Source organism: Parambassis ranga, chromosome 13 (genome assembly GCF_900634625.1).
Source record: "Parambassis ranga chromosome 13, fParRan2.1, whole genome shotgun sequence".
Lineage (NCBI taxonomy): Eukaryota > Metazoa > Chordata > Actinopteri > Ambassidae > Parambassis > Parambassis ranga.
The window spans coordinates 2695164-2717730 of record NC_041033.1 but is presented as its reverse complement, the minus strand read 5'-3'; the positions used below and the strand labels follow the sequence as shown (position 1 = coordinate 2717730).

General features: G+C 41.8%; 3 protein-coding genes across 9 annotated transcripts in view; 1 reads left to right on the top strand and 2 right to left on the bottom strand.

Annotated features, from left to right (window-relative positions):
- Positions 1-5059, bottom strand: part of usp32 (ubiquitin specific peptidase 32) — a 45420-nt gene extending 40361 nt beyond the window's left edge. For 3 of the 6 annotated variants that reach the window (XM_028420463.1, XM_028420467.1, XM_028420465.1), the window contains exon 1: positions 4855-5059. In XM_028420463.1, coding sequence (XP_028276264.1) covers positions 4855-4912 — 58 coding nt within the window. In that variant the 5' untranslated portion in view covers positions 4913-5059. The remainder of the gene's footprint in view (positions 1-4854) is intronic. The other 3 variants (XM_028420464.1, XM_028420468.1, XM_028420466.1) reach the window with 1 other exon arrangement.
- A 1747-nt stretch (positions 5060-6806) lies between these two features.
- On the top strand, positions 6807-10323 carry LOC114445432 (uncharacterized). Of its 2 annotated transcripts, XM_028420497.1 has the most exons (7): positions 6807-6952; positions 7066-7136; positions 7369-7464; positions 7566-7678; positions 9324-9447; positions 9521-9693; positions 9774-10323. In XM_028420497.1, exons 2-7 carry the CDS (start codon positions 7103-7105, stop codon positions 9837-9839), a joined length of 606 nt encoding a protein of 201 aa, XP_028276298.1. In that variant the 5' UTR covers positions 6807-6952; positions 7066-7102; the 3' UTR covers positions 9840-10323. The 2 variants fall into 2 exon arrangements, with proteins under 2 accessions (XP_028276298.1, XP_028276296.1); XM_028420495.1 differs by having other exon boundaries at positions 6809-7136.
- A 1685-nt stretch (positions 10324-12008) lies between these two features.
- On the bottom strand, positions 12009-22320 carry appbp2 (amyloid beta precursor protein (cytoplasmic tail) binding protein 2). The gene is made up of 13 exons (XM_028420479.1): positions 21939-22320; positions 19753-19841; positions 18552-18703; positions 17699-17822; positions 17433-17601; positions 17253-17342; positions 16665-16732; positions 16474-16579; positions 16256-16380; positions 15767-15852; positions 14928-15118; positions 14268-14433; positions 12009-13900 (listed from the first exon to the last, which is right to left on the bottom strand). The coding sequence occupies exons 1-13, from the start codon at positions 22074-22076 to the stop codon at positions 13638-13640; spliced, it is 1767 nt and encodes a 588-aa protein (XP_028276280.1). The 5' UTR covers positions 22077-22320; the 3' UTR covers positions 12009-13637.
- Between the last annotated feature and the right edge of the window lie 247 nt (positions 22321-22567).

The window sequence follows — 22567 nt, the reverse complement described above, 5'->3', positions numbered from 1 at the left end:
TCATTATCTATGCCGCCTGGTGCACCTTCACTCCAGCGAACCCTGTGCTCACTCAACTTCAACAGCAACATGATGGTTAATGGACAGCCTACTGACAGTTCAGCCAGAGTGGGCTGTCCATCAGTGAAGCTCAGATGGAAGGATGAAGAAGGAGCAGCCAGCTAGAAAGCCTATTAACCCATCGCCATCCTTCATGTACGGTCTGATGCAAAGGGGTTAGAGTTAGTGCACAAAGCACAGAGAACCTGCCTAAAATGTCAACTGGGTTTACTTCTCCATCAGACTGGAAAAGGTGGTAAAGGATATAAAAGGCAAGGTTGACAGCACAAAATAAGGACTCTTAAAAAAAGATGTGTCTTCCTGCTACAAGCCTACTTGACAGTAACTGGTTGGTGCTCGTGAACGAGGTGAGGGAGCAGGTTTGAAAGGAGCCCTAAAGAGATGATACCTTCAGATCTTACTAGATTTTCAGAATAATCAACCCTGGCTTAACAATTATCACAACAACTACACATCTTTAGGTGTAAATTTCTTGTTTTTGTAAAAAAAAAACGTAGCATTTGTAACTCAACATAGGTATCATGTCACGGCAGCTACTGTGGATGACGGGGAGAAAAGTTCTTCTCTTCTTCAGAGCCAACTTGATGACAGAATGGTACTACCAGATAATAGTAAAATTGTTACAATTAAATGGACAAATAGGGAAGGATAACAAAGCAGGTCCACATTATGGAGAACACTTTGTGTATTGTAACGCTGTGATGCAATGGGTGTATTCTTAGACACTGGGCTGCATTAACTGCACGGGCTACCATCTGATTCACAGCAAACAATGGCTCTGATTGCTAAAAGTGTCCCAACACCATTCACACACAGTCTCTAGACATAGCCTGAGACTGTAGGACCAAAACGCACACAACACTGTATCTTTATAACTGCAATCTGAGTACGCACACACATTTTTTTCCACAGCAAGTTTGCGGTGTTAGACATATCTTTCTAAATTATTGTGACAACACAGCAACAGCCAGCAGAGCCTCCTGCTGTGACTCAGTGTTTGCTGTCCATTGAAATACGCTGGGTTTGTTTGGTCTGCTGTTATCAGCAAGACTGGAAACACCCCGCCAGGGAGCACCAAGGTGTTCAGAGCAGCATGCAAATACTTAACTCACAAGAACCTCTGTGACCTTTCAGTCGTGGCGAACTGTCAACAGACAAGCTTGCAGGCTGGAACTTTAAAGAGCTTATTTCACCTGTGGGCCTGACATCGGGCTTTCTGCTTGAAGCAGCTATTCAGTGGCATTGGAAAGAGGAAAACACTATAAAACAGCTATTTGTTATTTGTATTATTATCAATTCATTCTACAAAACCTCACAGAAGAGGTTGTTTTCTAGTTCAGCAATTTCTATTGGCAGACAAAAAATAACAAGTGAATGAAATCAATTACAAGGTAGTACTTATAATGAAACAGATACTTCATTCATCCCTGAGCAAACATATTAGTACAGTATATGTCCAGCTAGCAGTACAGCTTGCAGTAAACAGTAAACGAAAAAGAAAAATAATAATAAAGTGTTATTTTGACCAAGAAGTTCCTCTTTTCTGCATGTATAATTCCATTATAACATCCTGTATTGTTGTCTCTACTATTGCCATCTTTATCAGCTCAAATGCCTGATCCAACATCAGACCTCTGGTGATAGGTACAAATATAGTGCATCTTCTAAGAATACTAGAAGGAGAAAAGTCTTTATCGGTATCAACAAACACATCTCGAAGATTTCTTACAGCCCTGCCACATCTCAGATATATGTGTATCGTGTATATCGGCTATTTTGTTTTTACTAAACATCATGCAGTACAGCTAAAGAAGCAAGGCATCTGGACTTGTAGTTTTTTAAAGATGTTTCGTGAACTGATGAAGCTGCTTGGATGAGCAGCAAAACGTCTTCAAGAAAACTCTACAAGTCCAGAAGCCTTGCTTCAATCGTCTCTACGAATATGACCTGGATGACTGAGAATCTTCATCAACATCGTACAGCTATGCATCATTGTCTGCAGCACATGTAGCAGTGTTAGCATCACAGCTCAGCAGATGGTGGTGCAATGAGTCACATGACGTCTTCATAGTACATTGTTTATAGTAGTTTGTGAAATATATTGCAGAGAAGTGAATAAACAATGACCCATACATTTTCTCCCAATATAACTACCAACCTTGTCCCTGATGATGATCCCTGTGTAGGCCTATATGAAGTTTTAACCTAAACATAATCCCAAAATTGGTGAGGACCTATTTAAAACACAAGGTGTGTCTGTTCTTATATTTATGCAAAGCTATTTAATTGTTATATTACACACACACATATATATATATATTGATATTACCTTTACTATTGCTGTTTTATTGTAGAACAGGAAATATAGAGGAGTCTTATGGCCACATTATGTGGTGATGGTTTACAGTAACTCAACTGCAGGAAGTCCAAGAACAAACCTATTGAGCAAGTTACAGCATAAGTTCAACAACCTTTCAAACTGCTGATAACACGCTATCGAGGGAAAAGAACGATGTGACGTGACGGCTGATGACCAGTGCTAAAACATTAGGGGTGCAGCATTTTTTCCACAAGTGATTTTGCAGATCTTTTTAACTTAGAATTGAAGATGAACACGTTTCAGTGGCAAGGACAGACACCCTCTAACTGAACATTATCAGCTTCACTATAATCTGCTGCAAGGATATACAGTCAGCTGCTACTTCCGGAAGAATTCCTGCTCCACTGTAAATTACTGTTTTAAAGGACATTACTTTAAACATTAACCTTGTTGTTACCCAGAATCACACTGTCATTCTGGACTACTGCACAACATCCTGAAATGAAAAATACTTTGAATCATATTTTCGTCCGAGGCTATGACATTCTAGTAAGTCTTTGTCATTCACTCAACAAAACAAAAACACTACACCTGACCCACTATGTGGAAGAAAGTGTGTTTTTATAAAATATGTCACACGTGTTAATTAGCACATTATTAGTCAATGAACAGGAGAATTTAAGTTCAAGCCTCCTGTCACTGCATTTTGGGAAAGGGGAAGAGGACTCTGACTTCTGAAAACCACTAGCTGATCAGAGTTTGTTCAACTTCAAGAATGTGATCACATAACAGGAAGAAAAGACAAATATTTCATCATCAGACACTCTAGGAAATGTAAACAAACTCGAAGTCTTGCTGCTCTAGAGTGATGACCCTAGAGGAACAAAGTGAAGCCTTCCTCTCCTGGATGTTCCTTGACCATCGCTCTGCTGGTATCCTAGCAGCTTCGATGAAAACTGAACCCATAATTGCTGCAGTCGAGCCTGCTGTGGTGGGAATTAGGAATGCTGCCATGTGACTGGTCAGATAAGGCTGGAGGGCTGGATAATTCCCCCAGCCTGAAGCTGTGCGTGGGTGTGTGTGTGTGTGGTCACATGTGATCACCAGGGTGGGAATGGCAATCAGCTTGAGGAATGCCCAAACCACCACACACGGATTTCATGTAGGAATGATAGAAGTGACACCAGGTCAAAGCGTCTTCAAAAACCTGGATTGTAGGTGTGTGTGTGTGTATGTGTGTGTGTGTGTGTATTCTACGTAGCTTCTCCATAAATACATGACACAGATCCGGATGAATGTGTGTGATCTTATAGCCTGGATTCCAGAGTTCAGCTGTTGCCAATCCAGGGTGTAAAGTGCAAAACAAAGCAATCATGGATCAGATCTCATATGTGCTTCCTGATAAATGCTCAACAATATATTACATAAGAGTTATAGCACTAAAACTAGCATCAGCTCTGCTTTATGATTTTCTACTGACCCCACATAAGGCGTAAAAGACATGAGTTAACATTGTATTAAACACAGGCCTGTCTTTTTCTATCAGAAACAGTCATGCTAATGTTTAAGCTGCGATGTGAAGCTCATCCGTTGTTGTTCCGCCAAACGATTTGAGGCACAGCCAGCTCATGTGGCGGTCAGAGCCTGTCAGTTCACTAGAACAAACACTGAACGTTAACATTAGCTAACAGCACATGGTGAGGACTGAAATCCAACTCTAGCAAACAGTCTGGAGGTTCTGCAGCTCTGAGAACAAGCCCCGCTAACTGCCTGGCTACTACACAACCAAGCTAGTGGCAGCAGCATAATAAACATAAACAGCAGCAGCAGCTAGCTTAGCTGACACAAGCTAAGTGACACACTGTAGTGTCAGCCAAAAAAAAAAGTTAGCACACGTACAAGGCTGCCAGCACAGCTGTTTTGGCAAATACTGTCCAGCCAGCCCCCCACGCAACGCTTTGGTATCTATGGAGAGAACGCCGCGACTCGGCATTTTAACCTAACCTTGCATATGAGCATAGACACGTACTTCATACAAGCACAATTACTAGCATTTTGTTATGGCAAAGAATAATAAATCAATTCGGCGTGGACAGAATATATTCAGCAACCGTTTAACTAGCATTTATTTGTGGGTGTAGTCTTTGAAAAGCGCCTTCTGCTGCAGCCCGGTGTGTGTTTGACTGCGGAAAATACAGGCTTAGCTATTGATCAACTTAACATATGGCAACAAACCCAGACAGCATGTCAAAATATTGCTATGCCGAATACAAAAATATATCCCAACATGTCCCTAGAAGATATAGTTTACTCTCTGTCAGGCGTGTGTATTGTAGAATAAGCAGGTCCGTTTAAAATGCTAGATATGAGCGGTTGGTCCGGACCTTCTCTTTTGTACCTGGCTAGCCTGGGAGCAGACAGCTAGCTAAGCTAGCGCCACCAAGGTGGATTTAGCCGCTTGCTTCTCGGCTTACCTCTCTTGACGGCCTCGTCATACGACAGGAATCCTATCCTCGACTCTTTGGCCCCCATGCTCCCCTCATTTCATTTTGCTGTGAGGAAATAAACGTGACGAGCCGAGTTGATGAGAAGTGTTTGTCGCCTTATCCGTTTATTGTGAAATGGGTTCCTGGCGGTGTGTGTATGTGGTGAACGGGTGAATGTTTTCAGCGACGCCTCCATTCTGTCACATGATCTGACTCCACAGGTCAGTTGATCAGCGCCTTCAAACGCTTGTAAACACAAGCGACATTGTTCTCACTAGGACTTTATTAGACCTCACTGAGTCCGTGGAGTGTTTGGTTTTAGCCCAGGAAATGATAAACATTTCACTTTCAGTCGATATGAATAGTCACAGCGAGCTGTCAGTGTACAGTGAGGTGGAGTGTAGCTGTGAGGTCAAACAGAGCGAGTAGCCCCACCTGGTGGTGACTCTGCTAAATAACCTCGGATTGTCTTCACCTCAAATGGTCTGTAGAGGCGCTACTGAGCAGGTGCGGATAAAAATGTGTACCAAATTTAATTTTAGAATGTTTTTTAAATGCTTAACGTTAATCGTGTAGTCACAATTTATCTAACATGCGTAATGCTTCTTATTCTTGGATGGCACCGCTCTGAACCGACGTTTAGAGCGGTTTGTTTCATAGGTGAGGGACAAATGTAGGTTTAGTTATGTAAACATGCCACTTTGGTGCATTCTAATCAGCTTCTTATGTCCTCTATATTTACCTTATAAGTAAAACTGCAAAAAAAAAATCTAAATTCTATTTTCTCAGGGCTGGTTCTAGACAGGTACGTATGAGGGGGCAGTCAGAATGTGAAGGGGGCATCATACACTTCATGTTAAAGCACTTTTGTCCTCTGGTCTTATAGTGACAATATGTTCCTTGCTGAATTGGGTTGTTAGCTGTGTCCAAAGCCAGCCTGGAGAAGTGGACTGCACTTTGTCAGGCCTTTATCTTCAGACCTGTCCAACTTGTGAGTCCCACCTGAAGACTAAGCTTCTGCTGGTATAGCACTGAGGCACACAATCCCCCTGACCACTATAAGGTGGATCCCTCAGGGGGAAACTGAAACATAAACATTGAATAAATAAAATATCCTTAATCCAGATTTTATTCATCAACAACATAACATTTATCTGGATGGTCTCATTCTCAAAAACATTTAATCTAAAGTAAGTTTACAAAACTAAAAAGTAGTCTTATGATAAGATAAGCACAGCAGATATAGATCATGTGATGTTTTCTCTTTTTTAATTTTTGTTTGTTGTATTTTTTAAAGCACTCGACTCCTGTCCACTTTACAACCACAGTCTCCTATTTCCCTTTGCAAAAACTTTCTCAAAAAATGGATGCATTGCAGTGTCTGTGTCCTGCTGGAAGCTGGAGTGGGAGTTAAGTAAGCTGGCTTTGTACAAACTGCTGTGATGATATGAAACAGTGTAGAACTACAGTCTGAGGCGGGCTTTACATAGGGCTCAGTCAGACAGCGGTCATTTGTCTTCAGTCTGTCACCTTCAGGATTCACCTAAATATTTGGATATTTTGATCTCTGTCTTCCTTGTTTCCTCCCTGGACATCAGACAACTTGGGAAGTTTTGACATGTTGTAGCAGGTAAAGTCCATTATTCAGAGGAGGGGGGCGTCTTAGGAAAGTAGGCTTTATTATTATTATTATTGTTGTTATTACTATTACTACTTAGTAGGCTTTGCTATGCAGTTAAATTAATGTGAGGTTAGACATTATACCTACTAGTTTCAAGAACAGTGGGAGCTGCACTTTTAGCATACACTTAGCACTTAGCATTTGCCTCAGCACATTAAAAATACCTACAATGGCACCGACCATCTATAAAGGAAAAATGTAAATGTGGAGGTTTTTTGTCATTTTAATACGAGCCTGGCGCGCCCCCTGGTGGCTGGCTGCACACACACACTTCTATACAGGGGTTCGCTCCACTTGCCACATGCAAGATGGCGGCGGCGGTGACGCGAGAGTCCTCGCTCAATGAGGGGTCTACGTAAGAACAACGTGAAAGCGCATGCGGTGCGTTTGAAGCTACTCCTGCTGGTGAATTTAACACAAACGCGGATACACGACGACGCCCGGCGTCGCGCTTGTTTGTATATTTGACCACAGGAGCGTCAGTTGCGTCATCTCTTTGCTGTTATTGTTTTTTGGAGGATGAGGCTCCGCTGTTCCACTCGTACCTGACCGGAGATGGAGGTTCTGCTGTACTGGCCGAATATTGTTGGTGAGAAACACTGGAGTTGACATTTTTCAAGTGTTTTGTGTTTGTACAACGAGTTTGTTCACTGCAGCAAAGGAAAGGCGACCCGGACACTTGGATATTACTATGCAGATAAATAGAACATAAAACAGGCCACTGTCATGATTAAAGCTGTCCTTCCCGGAAGGGGTGATGTTAGGACACGTGTTGTGTTGTTGTGAATTCACTTGCCGGTGTTGTGCTGTGTGTTTTACAGGATACATCAGGGTCAGCCTTGTGTTTGCTGCGTGGGCTGCTTATGAGACACCCGCGGTGTTCGTCCCTCTCTACACAGCCTCAGTAGTTCTAGATGGTGATGTATAAATCCTACAGGGCTCATCTGCAAAAGCCTTTCATATATAGGTATTGTTGGTGAAATGCACATGATGATTGATCCTAGAATCTACTGTGCAGGCGTGGACGGATGGCTGGCCAGGACACTGGGACAGACCTCCAGGTTTGGAGCGTGGTTGGATGTAGTGGTGGACAACCTGGGCAGAGGCATGCTGTGGAGCCAGCTGTTTAAGGTCTGACAGCAGCACTGTCAACACACACACACAGAATCAGAATCGTGTTTATTGCCGTGTAAGTGAAGGGGATTCACATTACTAGGAATTTGCCTTAGTGATTGGTGCATACAAAGAACATATAATAATTAACATGAAATAAGATAGAACTAAGATAAAATTAAGTAAATAAACTAAAGTAAGGCTAAATTGACATGACATAACAGACATGCCTGCCAGCATGGTGGTTGTAATGGCAAACATAGACCCTGATATGAACGAGTGGAACAGTGTAGTAATGTAACAGGTACCACATGGGTCGGTGAGGTGGCACTAGTGTACAAGTAGTGCAAGATGGAGTAAACAGTGCAAATAGTCATCAATATGCAGTGACTATACTAAAGTGTCCTTGTGAAGTGACAGCGCAGAGCAGTGCATTAATTACAGTTTAACAGTCCAACAGCAGAGGGGAAGAAGCTGTTCTTGTGGCGTGAGGTTCTGGTCTGAATGGACCGTAACCTCCTGCCTGAAGGGAGTGGCTCAAAGAGTCCGTGTCCAGGGTGAGAAGGGTCAGCTGTGATCCGACCTGCACGCCTCAGAGTCCCGGAGACGTACAGGTCCTCGATAGATGGCAGGCTGCAGCCGATCACCTTCTCAGCACAACACGCTGCAGTCTGTGCCTGTCCCTGGCAGTGGCCCCAGCGTACCACACAGACAGAGAGCTAGATTAGACTGTGATTAGCATTAGAGGCAAAATGACTTTTTATAGGCTTTATTATAGATTTATGAAGCAGCAGTTATAACAGATACAGGTTTTTGTCTCCCACCACTAGTTAACATGTTCATAATGCAACATAAACAAGGCATTTTACTAAGTGCATTATGGTTCACCATCAGGCACACCTGCTGACCTAGTCCCTGTGCATTCCAGGTAGTGACGCTTTCACGTCCTGTATGAAGCACATAGTGTCCAACATGGCCCATATATAGGCACATTAATGGGAAAGACACCAGCATTAAATACATGGAATGTCGTGTATACATCTTTCAAATGTATTGTGTTGAAATCGAAATGTATTGTTAGAAAAATATAGTGGAGAACAACATGTTGTGACACGTAACAAGTAAGTGTCAAGAACACTGACCTTAACCTGAAGTTACAACAGTGTGGTATGGTAGGAGAGCAGGGAGGAGCTGACAGCTGCCTTGAATGTGGAGACCACTGAGACGTTCTGTAATCTTGAGTTAGAAAGGAATGTTACAAACACACAGTGTGTATTTTATTTAGTTGTACATGTTTGTTTTATTAAAACAAATCAGTAATTCTAGCTAATCGGCAATAAAATAATGGTTAGTTGTGCCTTACTCATCATCAAACAGTCAGCAGCAGGCAGATGCCATTAGACATTAGCAGGTAAGCTTCAGATAAATGCTAATGTGCTTCTGGATGGATGGATGGATGATGCTGACATGTTACTTAGAATAATGTGATGTAAAGGGTCAAATGCAGCGTCATGGTGTCATATTGTTACCAAGTATAACAACAGTTTATACTTAGTTTTGATCAAATTGCCTAGATATGTAATGTATCAAATTTACCACCTGTTTAATATTCATGTTCAGTGCTAATACGTGTCTGTTGGCTGTTCTGTGTGTGGTCTTGCAGTGGGGTTGGCTGGTGTCTGCACTGGAGTGGTGTGTGTTTGTGTGTAACCACAGCTCCAGAGGTGACCAGTGGAAGAGCAGCTTCACCAGCTGCCCCAGCTTCATCCAGGCTATCATGGCCTATGGTAAGTCTGTCGCTGTATTTTAGAGCATTCCGATACAGCCCCAGGCTCCACACTTAAATCTGTGTGCCGTCAGGGTTTCGGACTCCTCTGGGCATGTGGGTGGTGAGCGGCCTGCACTGCCTCCCAGTTTGGATGTACGCATGTCAGTGGGGCCTGCTGTCCCACTGGCTGGGCCTGCCTCTGGGGATCCAGACTCTGGGGACACTGCTGCTGGCTGCAGGTCGCCTGCTGGCTCTGTCAGCCGAGGTACTACAAGACACTGTGTGACGTTATAAACAACGAAGACAGGCTGGTGAATCTCACAATGTGTTGTCTTCTCTCTGCAGGTGTGGTGCATATGGACACACATCAGGTATCTCTGCAGTGAGGAGTCTGAGGAGAAAAAGAACTGAAAGGTGATTTAAACCAGGTCAGACCTTTATGTGTGGTTTGGATCACGAGTCTCTGGGATATTATTATGGGAAGCAGCTGATATAGGGAACGCTTTATACAGTTGATGGTGCTGTAGACTTGCTTATATTCATAAGTAATACTGTTTGTTGAGTAAATATCAACCAGTAAATGCAAAGATGCAGCATTAACAGCAAAACAATGCAGAACTCTGTGATGGCAAACATGCTTTATTGACTGGAAAAACTTGAATGGAATACACTGGAGGAGATGTGTACATTTACTTTACATAAGAGAAAGCTGCATTTATTTATTGTAAAAATGTATTTGTCTCTTTTTGTATAGATAAAATGCATGGTGAATGTGGTTACAACCACTATTTACAGTTAAAATATATTTTATAATTTATTAAACTAAAGCCTCTGCTTTGTTTGCTTGTTGTTTTATTTGGTTTATACAATAAAATACTTTGTTTGTTTTAGCTAATGATGGGCTGGAAAAATCATGAATACAGTGAAAATGTTTACTTCTAAAGTGTGAAAGATAAGTATAGTGCATGTAAAATATTTAGGTAAATGTGTTTGTCTAGTTTGTCTTTTTACCTAAGATCACAGCACAGTATCATAGTGTTGTTAGTTGACAGTGACTATAGTATGTTGTGCAGTGATACACTTACCTGTGCTAAACCTATGGTGCACCTTTAATATGAAATCCATGTAGTGACATCAACAGAAAGCTGTGCTAGTGTTTTCTGGCCTCAGCCAGTCTGAGATATTAGGAAGACACAGGAAAAAGGCTGCGTGGGAGTCGATGATATACATTTTAATGTTTTTTGCAGCTAACAGTGAAGCAGTAACAGGACAACAGTGAAAACATCCTCGTCCATCAGCTCATCTGGTCTCTGAAGGGAGAAGCGGGGCTGTTGGAGAGATGACAGCTTCATTGAGCATCTTTAGCTTAGTCCACCCCCCAACACTGCTACTGCACTGTTCCCGTCCAGATGAGGAGGAGGTGCTCGTCTCCTGCGCTTCCATCAGTCATTACCATTAACAAAATTGAAAGTTTTCTTTTTTAGAACTTTTACAGGTGCTGTAGAGAAAATTCTTTGCTGAAGATGCAGAAGTTGTTTGAGACTAGAAGCGGCGGGCTGACATCCATTCAGGTGTCACTGACTTCTTCAGATGGGGAGATATGTGTTCTTCTCATAGTATACTTTGAATGTCTGTGTAGAACTGCTTTGAAAGTCGTCTCTACAGGTGTAGAAGCTGAAGCGGCTGAGGGGCTGGGTGGGGATGGGGCGGGGCTCTAAGGCTGGACCTCCTCAGCTAATCGCTCCCATCACAGCTAGAGAGTGAGGTGTCTGACAGCACTGAACAGCAAGGCAAAGCGCATTTTCTTCATTCATGTAAAACAAACAGAAAACAGTGGGGTCTTCTTCCAAGACATCACATCAGAGGTGCTGCAGATGTTAATGCCTACAGTTGTTTTGTTGTCAGCCTGGACTGCACTGTACAAAACCTCATCAGTTATTACTCTGTGCAGATACACATGCCCTGCAGATGATGCATGATGACAGACGTCAAGTCAAAGCCAGGAGAATTTCACTAGTATGGAAGAGGATTTGAGTAAATACGTCGATTTTTTTCTTTCCAGAAATCATTTTGAGATGTATTTTTCATTAATAAGATGATTTTTTTTTCTTTTCTCAAGTTTAAAGTCTAAATTTTTAAGTTTTTCCAAAATGAATGAAAATGTTTCGACTTCTTTTTTCCCCCTCAGAACAAAATACTTCTGAATTTACATTTATAATTAAAGGCAGTATTATGACAATTATACATTTAAAAGTCAATTAAAGATCATTTTTTTCAGTCACATTTTACAATTAGCGTAAACAAAAAATAATTTTAATAATTTAATTTATTCTGAGAGAAAACGCAGACGTCTGATTTTAGCCTCAGAATTCTGAGAAAATTCTGTAGCAGCTAGTAGGTCAGGTCCCTGACAGGTACTGTCATAGGATATTACAAAAGAATTACACTAATTTAACTTTTCCTTCAAAATACAATTTAGCCCTCACAACTATGAATATTAGCCTGAACCCAGAGTGAAAACATTATGTGTATTAAATAGTTCGGCCACCAGAGAGCACCGACACGCTATAAACTGTCACGTCAATTGCTTATAATACTTCTTTTATTTCTGTTTATATAAAATGAAAGTATTAGCAGTATTCACAAGCTTAGAAATATGGTTTTAATATGCTTTTAGTTTGGCTACCATCACAAGCAAATGTGGTTGGAGGAGAGGTGAGGCGTTCTGTAATCTGAGTGACCTGAAACATGCATGTGAACAAGCAGCTTTCCTTGTAGCATCATTTTCACTGACCCGAGTTCATTTAGTGCATCGCTCTCCTGTTCTCCACTTGTCTAACATGACTAACACACCTGCGAGCATGACATCTGAACTGTTTCGTTTAGAAACAACTGATGAGATTTTAGACAGAAACGATCTGTATGATGGAGGCTGATACTCCAGGGAAAAAACACATCTGGAACTTTTGGGACAGGAGTGAAGATAAAAGAACCAAATGCACACATGAAAAGGCTGGTGACACACACACACACACACACACACAATATTGGTCCCCATTGTAGTGCCCTTAAGGGTATAACAGTTTAATTAGCACTTAAAAATATGGGTCCGTCTACAGACAGATAACTGCAAGCTGGTGTAAGGCTGGTAGTCATCATTGGAGCACTTGGGCACCCAGAGTTTTATCTTGGTATACTCTCTCACTCACACACACACACGCCTAAAAAAAAAAGAAAAGAAATTGAAGCTGCTGAGCCTTTACACGTGTAGCATCTTCTTCTCTGCACTCCCGTCTTGTTATTGTAGTGTTGAGTTGTTGTTTTAGAATTTATGGCTCACTTTGTATGAACCATAAACAAAGAGCTACATAAACATACACGTTTGCATATAAATTATTGGCATTTTAATTATGCTATGTCACTAATAAGCTGGAAAAAAAGAGATAAAATAAATTGAAAACAAGACCTTTGAAGCCTGTGTAACAAGATACCCACTGGTTCAACACATTCCACTGTAATCTCTCTCCATACAGGAGTTTTAACAACGTCTTCTTTTAGTCTTTGCAAAGAAAAAAAACAACAGCAAGCCTTCAAATGAAACTTAGGTGTACAATCTGCTGTACATGTGTCAAAAATATCAACGATGATGATTGTGGGTTGTATTTCACAGATGTGCGTGGTCCATACACTGTCATGTACATAGCCCTGGAGGAGATGGTTTTGTTCTATGTCAAGTCTCATGGCGTTCAGAACTACACTTGTTCAAATACAAAAGCAAAAAAAAAAAAGTCCTCCATTTCTAAACAGAAGAAAAAGGCGAGTGAAAGAAGAGAAGAGGAGGTCATTAGTCATCCTTACAGGACGTTTGAGGTTTCTTTTCTTTTTTTAAATCCCCCCTCAGTCGTGTCCTCTTTCTCTTTGAGAAGCACAGCTCTGTGGGGCTGCATCTTGGTGGTGTGCTGATGAGGTTTGATAATGGTGCCTACATGACTACATGTGTGCGTCTGTGTGTGCATGTCAGTGTGTGTGTCCTGGCAGCTGCAGTAACTGTAAACTGACCTGCCAGAGATGCTTGAATTGACTGTGTGTTACTATTTGTGTGCAACTGAAGCATCACATTTGGGCTTATTTTGTGTCCTCACAAGGCTTAAAGCCACATGTCTTTTTTTTTTTTTTTTTTTCTTCTCTCCTCTCTCTTCCCTTATAAAATCAGCCGAGGCAGGGCCTGGTGGGGCCTAGGCTCTGAGCCAATAGGAAAGCTTGCACCACCTCCTGGGTCTGCTGGGGCGTTGTGTTGACATCCTCCAGGGCGTCTGCCACGGCAAACTGCCGGTCCCTCAGCCGGTTCCAGTTGGACAGTACGTTGTGGTATTCAAACACCTTCTCGTAGTTCCCCACTGAGTTGTAGAGTTTGATCAGGCCTCGGTAGTCATATTCCAGCCCACTGTAACCTTCTCCAAACAGCTTCTTACCTGTAAGGACAAGCATACCATGTCCCCATGTCATTATCGCAGCTTGTCCATGCAGCTAAGAAATGTATCAGCAAATGATCAATTACAGTATTAATCACACACTAATGAGGGTATTGGCACCTAACTGTAATCTGTACCACGTGACATTGAAGCCCTGGACAGACATTAAACATTAGAGGCTCGTATCAACAGTTTATATCATTCTGGCTCAGTAGCTCAGCTGAAAGCACACAGTAGATGAGTTGACCACAGGGCTGTGATACCAACAGAAAAACCACGATGGTTAGCTAACCTGCTCGGAAGCTACAAATGCAACTGCACAAATCACAACAAGTTTTCGGTGCAGTGTTGTTACACAGCTACTAACCTATAGCGATGGAGCGCAGGTAGAGCCTCTCTGCATCATCGTACTGGTTCATATCATAGTTGTAGAGGGAGGCCAGGTGACCCACAGACAGAGCGACCTCATAGTCCTCATGGCCCAGTAGCTGCTCCTTGATCTGGATGGCTTTGATGTGCATTTCCTCTGCCTCCTGGTTACACAAACGCACAGAGACAAATCATTTACTTTAGTTTCTTGGAATTTTCCAATGCATTACACATCTGGTAACATTTCCACTGAAGCAATGTGTTTAGTAGGTTAAAGTTAAGTTGTCATCATTTTCCATGGTGCAGAGGCTAAGAGTACTTGAAGAGTACTTTAGTGCCAAGAGAGCCTCTTGTTTACTAATGTCATATTTAGATATTAAATGTAGATATTACAGCATGTTTACAATCTCAACACGCAGCAGCGGCTCACAACAAGCCTCCGTTCTTGAAGCACATGCGTTGTCATTTGCTACTAAGTGCACCTCACCACTGAGCTTCTATTTTTACACATGGTTCCACCTTAAGCTAATCACTGAAATGTGTAGTGTTTGCACACAGACAGTGCAACACGCAGATAAGACATAGCACCTGATGGGGAGAGTTAACAAATGGTAGTAGACTACCTTAACACACAGTAACACACTATATCTCTACTCACCTTAAACTTCCTCATGGACTGGTAGAGTCGTCCTAGGTTGCCATAGTGTTTGGCCGTCTGAACATTGAACTCCCCGAAGGCCTTCTTGGCCAGCTGCAGTGAGGAGAGGTGCAGGTCATGGGCCTCCTGAAGGAGGCGCTCTTCTGTCTCTTTATTGTGGCAGTCGATGGCAATTTCCTCCAGGATTAGGGCTGATGGGAACAAAGGACACAGGTTACTGTAGACTCAAAACAAATCACTGCAAAAACCCATCTTAGCCATGTAAACACAAACGCCAAGCCAGCCATGTCCCAATGCGTGTTTAGAGATGACAAACTACACAACACCCCTAACTCGTAGTTTAAAAAAAACGCTAGCGTGGAGAAACTGTACCAGGAAAATTGGACATTTGTACGAGCTGCAGTCTGTGAGTGAAGCTAATCTGACCACCGGATTGAAATACAGACTGATTCCAGTTCCACTTATCAAAGAGCAACCTCTTTCTTTCTTGTTTTTATTTTTGCCTTGATAACTGCACAGATATCTTTCAGTCATCTGTACTTGTAGGCTTGATTGTGCCGTTTCCATAGAAACGCAATGTAAATATGAGCCCACAGTGACGAAAAATGAGACATGAGTGAAATAATAAGGGGTCATGAACGTCAGTTAGTGGACTGCATCGTCTCATGGGAGCAGCTTCTCCTTGATTTTATAACAACTAAAAATGTCCGCATTGTAGGTATATATATGGACCGAGGATTGTGGAATTTCCGTTTGGTCCATTCAATTTGACTTGTGCCTTTTTAATATTCCTCAATGTGCCCCGAACACAGTTGGCAGCATCCCAGCACCTTCCTTACCTTTGACTCTCTTAGAGGAGGCCAGTAGAAGATGGTCCTCAGGCAGAATGTGAGTTATGATGTCTATGGCACGTTCTGCGTGGAATCTGAGGGATAAACACAGCAGCTGACCCAAACATGTCACGCAACATGACCAGATCAACACTTCTAAGAATGTTAAGAGATTCCCTTGAAAGTAGTTGTTTTGAAGCTTATAGAGAGCAAAAGTGAGTCACAGCATTTCCCAATCCTGAATCAGTGCCTTTGTGTACAGAAAGAACATCAACACTTACACACTCTCTCTAACACACCTCCCATTTGGCTCCTTGCCATATGTTTATCTGCCACTGTGTTAAAGAATAGATTTGATGTACACTATGGCACACAGGACATAAATACCAGCACAGAGAGTATGAGTCACGGTCTTGTGCTTAATCTACAAGGGAGTTTATGAAGCTTGCAATTAGCTGAGTAAACTAGAAATAGATGTGTAAGATTTATTGCACTCACAGAGCGTTGTCAAACTTCCCAGAGCTGTACTGGTGCACGTATGAAGAGTAGGCCAGGTCTTCATGGGCTGTGGCAACGTGGATGTTCTTCCCCCCAAACACCGACTGTCGGATGTCCAGGGCCGTCTGAGATTTGTACATGGAGGAAAGATTGATTACATGAGTGAGGACATATGCAGAAGGAATGCACTCACTTTTTCCATCAGTTGCTCTACTGACCTGGTAAATAGCAACTGATTGGCATATGTTGTCTACATTTAATAAGTAAAATCCGTAATCTAGCAGCGTGTCGGAGTACTTGGGATGCTTGTGTCCAAAATGTTCTCTGCAAGACAAAAACACTGAGTCACATTCGTTGATAATGAATGGATGAGGATGATGTGGACTCTTTATAAGACGCAGCAGGTTACCTTGCTAGAAACACTGCATGTTTGATCAGCTGCTCTGCTTTTCTGAACTCTCTCTTCACCACACAAGCCTGCAGTGAAGATGGACATAAACAATCAGGATTCACTTCATAAAACACAATTACCATGTGCAACATTGGCTCCACATGGCATAGATATTTAACCGTTCTTACAGCCTTTCACCCTACTCTGCAAACACCAGAAAGCCTGCAAACCTCACTGATTTTTTGCCACATGAGTACTAGTCACAACTGACTCAACCATATGGGTTTTGACAGAATCTTGTTGTTTTTGACAAGTGGTTTTGATGAAATATTAGAATTTTAAGCTCAGATTTGGTCTTATTTTTCAGTGGAACAATATATCACCCAGGGTACATTCAAGCACCATTGGGAAGGTAAAAGCTAGTGGGTTCTGACAGTTTCTTTCTGGCATAAACAGTGTCATTTTCATTATATAAATGCATTTCCACCCTGCCTGAGGGTTTTAGGGTTCTGAGGGTAAAATTCAGCAGTACAGACACATAGTATTTGACAGGCACTGGAGCTCTAACATTGACATTTCTTAAAGGTCAACTGATGTGAATGTTACCTTGGAGGCTTGTCGGAGGACATCGACTACAACTTTGACAGGCAGCCCTGGAGTAATTTCCTTCATAGCCTCTATACACCACCTGTATGCCTGAAGGAGGAGGATAATGCACACAGAAAGATAAAGCTACATGTTTTTCAGCAACCCCTGACCTACTTTAAGTGTGTAAAACACTCATACCTCATCGTAGTGGCTTTTGGCGAAGAGCAAGGCACAAAGCTCGCCGTACAGCGCTGCCTTGTTGGCCTGATGGCCATGTTTGGCTAATTTGTCCATGTAAGACTGAGCAAGCTTGAAGGTCTCCTCCCCCAGGTGGTACTTACAGTTGCCGTTGCGAACATGAAGCAGCCTGAGAAAGCAAGAGAGGGGAGTTTTAATGACAATCTCAGGCTTGTGTGCAAGTGCTGGAATACGTGACTATGAGTAAGTGTTCATTTGAGAGTGACCTGACGCAGCATTCCACAGCGCGGTAGCAGTGGAGGACTTCGCTGTGGAGTGTGCACAGCTGCAGGCACGACAGAAACACTTTCTCTGCATCGCCATACCAGCCCGCATCAGACAAAAAGCCACCTAAAATCAGAAATATAAACATCAATGTGACACATAAAGTATTACTTTCAGTAAGGAAACACTGCTGGACGACTGAATTATAGTTATAATGTATTCTTAAGCTATAGACAGACAGTAAGCAAACTGCAAGAATTTGGAAAAAGATAAGGTTAACTGGATTTTTGTCTGTGGTATCACAGGAGAGCAGAGGGACATGGCTGCTGAGGCTTTTTCCACCAGCCTCCCCCTAGACCACAGTAAAAGCTGTAACCATGGTAACCACACACAAAGGTGGCCATAGCTGTGCCATCTAATACAAAAAACAGCCTAAAATGTCAATGAAATGAACAAAATGGCACTGAAACTAAAACATAAAGCCAAAAAGACAACTTTAAAATTCTAATTTAATACCAGGTACCAAAATGAGCACTGATTGGATAATGCTTCCATCACATTGCAACTGAACGTCAGTGCTGTTTCATATCAAATGTGTGTCACTGTGTCTGTATGTCAATGAAAACGGGTCACGCTCTACTTTAGCGTGCATCCTTGGCACCGTTAAAAATGAAATGCAAGATTTCAAAAATAAAAACACTTGACTGAATGTTGTCATGGAGTTAGTGTGATGTATTTATCCCATCAGCTAACCCTGTCATAACATCAGGGAATTAAGAGGAATTAAGGCCTCTATGTGTTATCTTATTGTTTCGCTGTACCTGTACGTCAAACATTTCCAGCCCTGCTGCTTACCGAGCACAAAGCCGAACTGGATGGCCTTCTCTTTGACGTGGGCGTCAGACTCTGCGATGTAGGAGCACCGGCGGCTAAAGGAATTTGCCAGGACCGAGGCCACTTTCACACCGTGGTCCATTAGGGCCTGGAAACAGTGGTGCAAGAGATGTCTGCAGCAAGGGGGGAGGGGGGGGGGGAAGAGATTACATGTCAGCAATCAAAAACATCTGACCAATCAGTGAATAACAACGAATAACCACTGCTATTTTTCCCTGCATGAACAACATCAATAATGAACCATAACCTAACGGGTGATTTAGCGTAGTAGGATCTCATTATGTATCCAGCCATTTTATATTCAGGATGAGTTCATGTACTTTTACAATTCATTGACCTATTCTTATTTGGAATGGGAGATGGAAAGGGTAAAAAAAAATAAAAAAAATCACAGAACACTCTGCTTCAACAAGTCCCAACAGGAGGGCTAATACAGAGAAATCTAAGCACATCTGTCATTTAACAAAGTTAGCTCATAAGCACCATTACAAAAAGTAAATTAATTATCAACTGGACAAAAACAACGAATCCATCTCTTAAACATTAAACCTGAACAGTTTTGGAGTCATTTGACACTGCAGTATGAAGTTCTGCAACTCTTTAGAAGCAGCACAAACACAGCTTTGCTCAGTATGATATAATAATTGGACATACATTATAACAAAAGAAAAGGTTTACATTCATTATTCATGTCACAAAGTTATGTGGAATCCGTGTGTATAATGTTTTTCTAAACCAGTTTTTCAGTCTATAGAAAGCATCAGCCAAATAGTTGGTCCCATGACTGTTGGTCTTACATAATGATGATGAAGGACCGGATTTTTCTGTTTTTACAGTTTTACAGATAAATGATGCAATTTCAGTACTTTAAGGGTTCTTCTCATTTTTGAGCAAAAAAAAATGAGTAAGTAATTAGTAATATTAAGCTTCATGGAATGCTATGGTAACAGCAATTTAAATTTACTAAGCTCCAAACATGAGGCAAACACTGTCTCGCCATTCCACTGTGTAATTTGAGCAGTTCTCACCGCATACAGTATATAAAACTAATGTGTGGACCAGATGTTTATGTGACCACTGTCTTTAGGCCCATTTTCAAAGTGGTGGGCTGATGTGACTGGTGTGGGGTTTCAGAAGCAGCTTAGTCCCATTATGTTCTTACCTTTTGTCTGAAGCCCGCAGCACTTTAGCAAACACCTCTAGCTCACAGAACTCTCCTCCCAGCTGGCAGAGCCGGCCCTGCTGGTAAAGCTGAGACACACACAGAAATAGGGTGACCGTTATTTAGATGGAACCACTTCCATCACAAACAATGGTGAATTTATGGGTAAAAAAATTAGATAAAGACAAAACATATATGCAGCTACCATCGTGTCATTTCTGTAATATTTTGGGTTTGTTTTTGACAATGCCATCTGCTGTTATGGAGTTGCAACAAAAACATTTGCTGATGTCTAGCCAGTCATCAAAATGCACTGAGCTGGAAGTTGTTCCATGGTAGTGTCTATGAACATGACCAGTCCAATTCTTCGACTGCAGGTATTGGAGGAATGAGTGACTTATTTTCTTTGTGCTTATACTTTGAAATTCTGGGATTATTCATTTAATTCCCAGTGTAAATGCCACAGTAACCCTGTGATACCACAACTAAATGTTGCTATGACAACATGGCAATCTTTCCGTCTTCCTCAGCCATCATCACCACAAAATGAACACCAGGAGAGCAGATGAGATGGGGGCTTCATCCGATTGGCCAAATGCTGCGAATGCAATGCATTATTAACTACAAACAAGCTAGGGGTATTTTCCCTATTCACCGGAGTGATGGTAGGTAGAGCAACCACATTCTCTAATAAGTACCACTCCTTGTCGCCACTAACCCTACTACTGCCCTTTGGAGGCTACCAGCCATTACATCTCCCCCCTAACCTTGTCAACCACTGACGACTACCAAAGCAGGCCTATCTCCTAGATGTCTGTGTATTCTGGTAGTTTGAGCTAAGTGAGAGCCCTTCAGGGGTTATCCCTAAGCTGGCATGAAACACAATACATGCACTTGTAATCATACTAAGGCCAATGACATTAATTATAATTAATGATTTCAGGTACAGAAGAAGAAGAATCTCTGCTCTCCTGTGGGCGTGGATCGAAACAAGATTATAATACTGCTCATCAGGCACAATATTAAACTCAAACTGTTCTTCCAGAGCTCACCACTCCAGTTCTGTACCATAATGTGGTGCTTCCAGCTGGTTTTTTGTAACATTTAATATTTTTTCCTGTATGTATCCAAGCAATTCATTTTCCATATGAAGATCCTGTTAAAGTGTGTAATGTAACATGTCCATTCCCTGAATTTCCACTGGATTTATTACATTAGAGAGAAACAAGAGTCACTTTTAAAGACTACAACCTCACTTTCTGTCAGACTGTCACTCTGTCCTAATGCTTTTATTCCCCATATGACTTTTTAAACCAAATTACTACATATTAACACCAGACACTGCTGTGTGGAGTTGATTAGATCAACTAGTGGCAATATAATAAAAATACATCATTCCAACTCATTCACAGCATCACCACATGAAAAACAACGGCTGACTGTAAAGAAAGTTCATCACAGATTACAAACTCAGCTACTGAACAGGGAAGGAGTTGTTTACCTTTGTATGCAGTCAGAGACACAAAGATATGTGATCATTATTTTTCCTTATTAATAAACAGTTTAACATGGGATAAAAATGTAACTCTTTTGCATAAAACATGTTGGTCAATATAACATCACTGATAAATCTATGATGACAAAGGCCAAATCTAAAGAGTACAGGCTCTATATGTGACTTCTGTATTTCAGGGTATGGCTCAAAAGCCGCACTGTCGATGTCTGTTTAATTGTGACGATCAGCTGGAAACTGCTTCCACATCGAATGGCAGTTTAACGGTTTCTGTTCACAACACTTCAGATATAAAAATGACACGAAAAGATAATGTGCACTAGCGATCGACCACAACAAACCAACAAAACACTTGACGTGACAGAAGTGGAGTAATTCATTTACACGTTTACTGGTGTGATTAGCTACAGGGTCGATATCACCTGAGCTTCGTGGTCAACAAATGCCCATTATATAGATTTACATAGCAAACATAATGAACGACATGGACAGCAAGACAAATAAACCTGCTTATTAGACAATTTTGACAACATATGAGGCTAATTTTCATATTAAAGCGCTAGCCTGTCGATATCTGGCTAACGTTAGCAGCAGTGTTAGCAGCTGATTACAGAAACTAGTACAGGATGGGGGCTGTCATGTTCATCTGAGCCTCTTGGTCGGTGACTCTCACCTTGTAATATACATCGAACTGTATATTTTCTGGGAGCGAGCGTATGTCCCTTCTTGATCGGCTGTAGTTGTCCACGACAGCCGAGATAGCAGTGTTGTATAGTGTTTCTGGGATCCATTCGAGCTCCACCGCAGCCATGTTGTTTTCCCTCTCCAAAAAAAACCCCAGCAGCTACAGCCCTCCCCAACTCTCCCTACATTCGCTACCTTACTGCGATTAAAGCACGTCCTCCCCGAGTCCTCATACAACATTCACTTTGTAGTGAGGCTCCAGATATTCCTGTTTACGCCGCAACCCTACAGCCGCCGATTAATTTCCATCTTTCTCCTTCATCTATTCGTCGACCCTACAGCAGTTCCGTGCCCCCGTCCCGACGCACACACTTACAGCCGCTGACGCAGTGACGTAATCGTGCAGTCGATGCAAAACAGCCTTTTATACGCAAAAGAAAGTTTTAAATACAAAAACAAACAATATTTATTAACGCTTTGTGGCACCGACCTGCCACTAACTCACCAAGTAATTTAATGAGCGATTAGAGTTAAATAATAACAGTAGAAAATCCTAATTAAATATTTTAATATACACACACAAAAACAATATCAGCCCATCTGTATCTAAATGACATG

Coding starts and splice junctions, on each gene's coding strand:
- LOC114445432 (XM_028420497.1), top strand. CDS start 7,103: ATGGAGGTTCTGCTGTACTGGCCGAATATTGTTG. Junction 7,137..7,368: donor GTACTGGCCGAATATTGTTG/GTGAGAAACACT, acceptor TGTGTTTTACAG/GATACATCAGGGTCAGCCTT. Junction 7,465..7,565: donor AGCCTCAGTAGTTCTAGATG/GTGATGTATAAA, acceptor TCTACTGTGCAG/GCGTGGACGGATGGCTGGCC.
- appbp2 (XM_028420479.1), bottom strand. CDS start 22,076: ATGGCTGCGGTGGAGCTCGAATGGATCCCAGAAACACTATACAACACT. Junction 19,842..21,938: donor AGTTCGATGTATATTACAAG/GTGAGAGTCACC, acceptor TGTGTGTCTCAG/CTTTACCAGCAGGGCCGGCT. Junction 17,602..17,698: donor GCTGTGGAATGCTGCGTCAG/GTCACTCTCAAA, acceptor TTGCTTTCTCAG/GCTGCTTCATGTTCGCAACG.